We start from the raw sequence: 1,949 nt of genomic DNA on the forward strand, positions 1-1,949 counted from the left end.
TGTATCACTATGTGAATATCTATGTTAGCACTTATCTTGCAATTGTGGATTTGTGTGTGTGACTCTTTCTTGGTTATACAGTCTGAGAATCTATTCGTTAGCGCCTTACATATGGTTAGAGCTGTCTGAAAAGTCATGACGTATTTTTTCTGTTTTTCGTTGCAAAAATGCATCATGACTTTTCCGACAACCCAATATTTATTTACAGGAAAAAAATAAGAGAGAGAGAAAGTGAAACCAGGTGTGCTCTATGAGGGTGACAGTGGCAGCTGAAATGGCCTGCTGTGTCCCAACAGCTGCTGGCCTTCCCAGGAGCCCAGTGCTCCAGGTCTTGCTGGATGTTGACACTTAGAGAGACATCCATTGGGCACCAAGCACAGTGGTAGCCTGTGTTTTCTCTGGCCTTCTGTGAGGGTAAGGTGGCTGGCACGGAACCAAGGAGATATAAACTTCCCAGGTGAGAGAGTCACTCCAGCTAATAGAATCAGACCTCTAGGGCTCCCACCTGATAGGTGGGTTCTCTGCTGATGTGGCCCAGGGGATATTTTTTCTCTGCTGGCAGCCTCCCAGCCTGTGACCCTCTCCTCCAGAGAGGAGAGGAGAAGCAAGGCGAGTACAAGGTGCATTGTAATCGTACTAATACCGACAGCACATGAGCACTTACACACACTAAGCCTGCGCTCTCCAGTACAGTAACCACTAGCCACATTTGGCTATTTAACAAAATGTAAATGAATAAATAAAATGTAAAATTCAGTCTTTCAGTCACATCATACTTGATTTGAGTCATATCTTACTTGCTTAAACAGTAGGTAAGTATATCATTCCTTTTGCCTGAACAAGACAATTATATCTCCTAAAAAGAAACAGATGAAGCTTCTGGGGTGAAACCCTCCTCTCTGGTGGCTGCAGCTACTGACCTTTTTGTTGCCCACGCCCCTGGGCCTGGGCCTGGGCCTGAGACTCCTGCCATCTGCACCCGGTGCCTAGGGAAACACCCATTCTCTAGTCCATACTGACTCTTTCTGGGCATGGTACACATGAACCAAGCTCAGGGCACAGACTTTCCTGGAGGTAGATTGATCCAGGAGAGAGCCGGGTGTCAGGGGTTCATTAGAAGGCTCTGTGAGTCTAGAATCTGAAACCTTCCCTTTATCAGGAAGATCAGTCCTTGTAGAAAGTCAGAAACAGAGTGGCCTTAAATTACCCTTCAAGCCCTCCTTTCTAAGTCTCTTCCTAGGAATCAGATAATTTAATCTTTTAACAAGGTAGCAGCCATCAGACTCCTGCTCATCCCTGTACATGACTCCACTCCCTCCCTGGGTCAGGGCCACCACCTCAGAGTGAAGAGGCTTTAGCTCCAGAGTGTGCTCGGCTGTGTGCTATACAGATTCTCCACCATTCCCCTCCCACAGCCCTCTCTGTTCTCATCAGCACTGCCCTCACCTCGCCTGGTAAAAAGGCTTGTTCCTAGCCTGGGAGGAAACCTTTCGCTCTTCCTCAGCCCCTCCAAATTCCCCTAAGGATTTGGACTCTGAACACAGAAGCCATACCATGGTCTCCAGATGACTTATTTGGATGTGGGAAGGGCAAAAAGAACATGATAGTTATGCTACTACCTGACTTTAAGAAACCAGAAAGAGTAAGATACATTCAACAATATAAAATTCAAAGCTCTAGTGCTATTTTACTTTTATTTTTATTTTTTGGGAGGCGGGGGAGATTTGCCTATGATTTTTACAAATGTATTTTAAATGTTTTTTTTAATTATTATTTCTTATTGTGAAATACACATTTTTTAGAATTAGTTTCAGCTGTACAACACAGTGTAATACACTTTTTACCCCTCGAAGTGACAACCCCCCCCATCCGCCACCCCACTTCACCCCCAATATCAAACCATATCTATTACAATTCCCTTGACTTCACTCCCACACTATACATCCCGT

The 1,949-nt window shown here is 44.9% G+C and overlaps 1 protein-coding gene across 1 annotated transcript in view; it reads left to right on the forward strand.

Annotated features, from left to right (window-relative positions):
• DNAAF9 (dynein axonemal assembly factor 9) overlaps positions 1 to 1,949 on the forward strand; it is a 144,424-nt gene that overhangs the window by 122,538 nt on the left and 19,937 nt on the right. The window contains exon 30 of the mRNA XM_019645665.1: positions 913 to 982. Within this exon, the coding sequence (XP_019501210.1) occupies positions 913 to 982 (70 nt within the window). The remainder of the gene's footprint in view (positions 1 to 912; positions 983 to 1,949) is intronic.

The sequence above is a fragment of the Hipposideros armiger genome, unplaced genomic scaffold, assembly GCF_001890085.2.
Source record: "Hipposideros armiger isolate ML-2016 unplaced genomic scaffold, ASM189008v1 scaffold_94, whole genome shotgun sequence".
NCBI classification, from domain to species: Eukaryota; Metazoa; Chordata; class Mammalia; order Chiroptera; family Hipposideridae; genus Hipposideros; species Hipposideros armiger.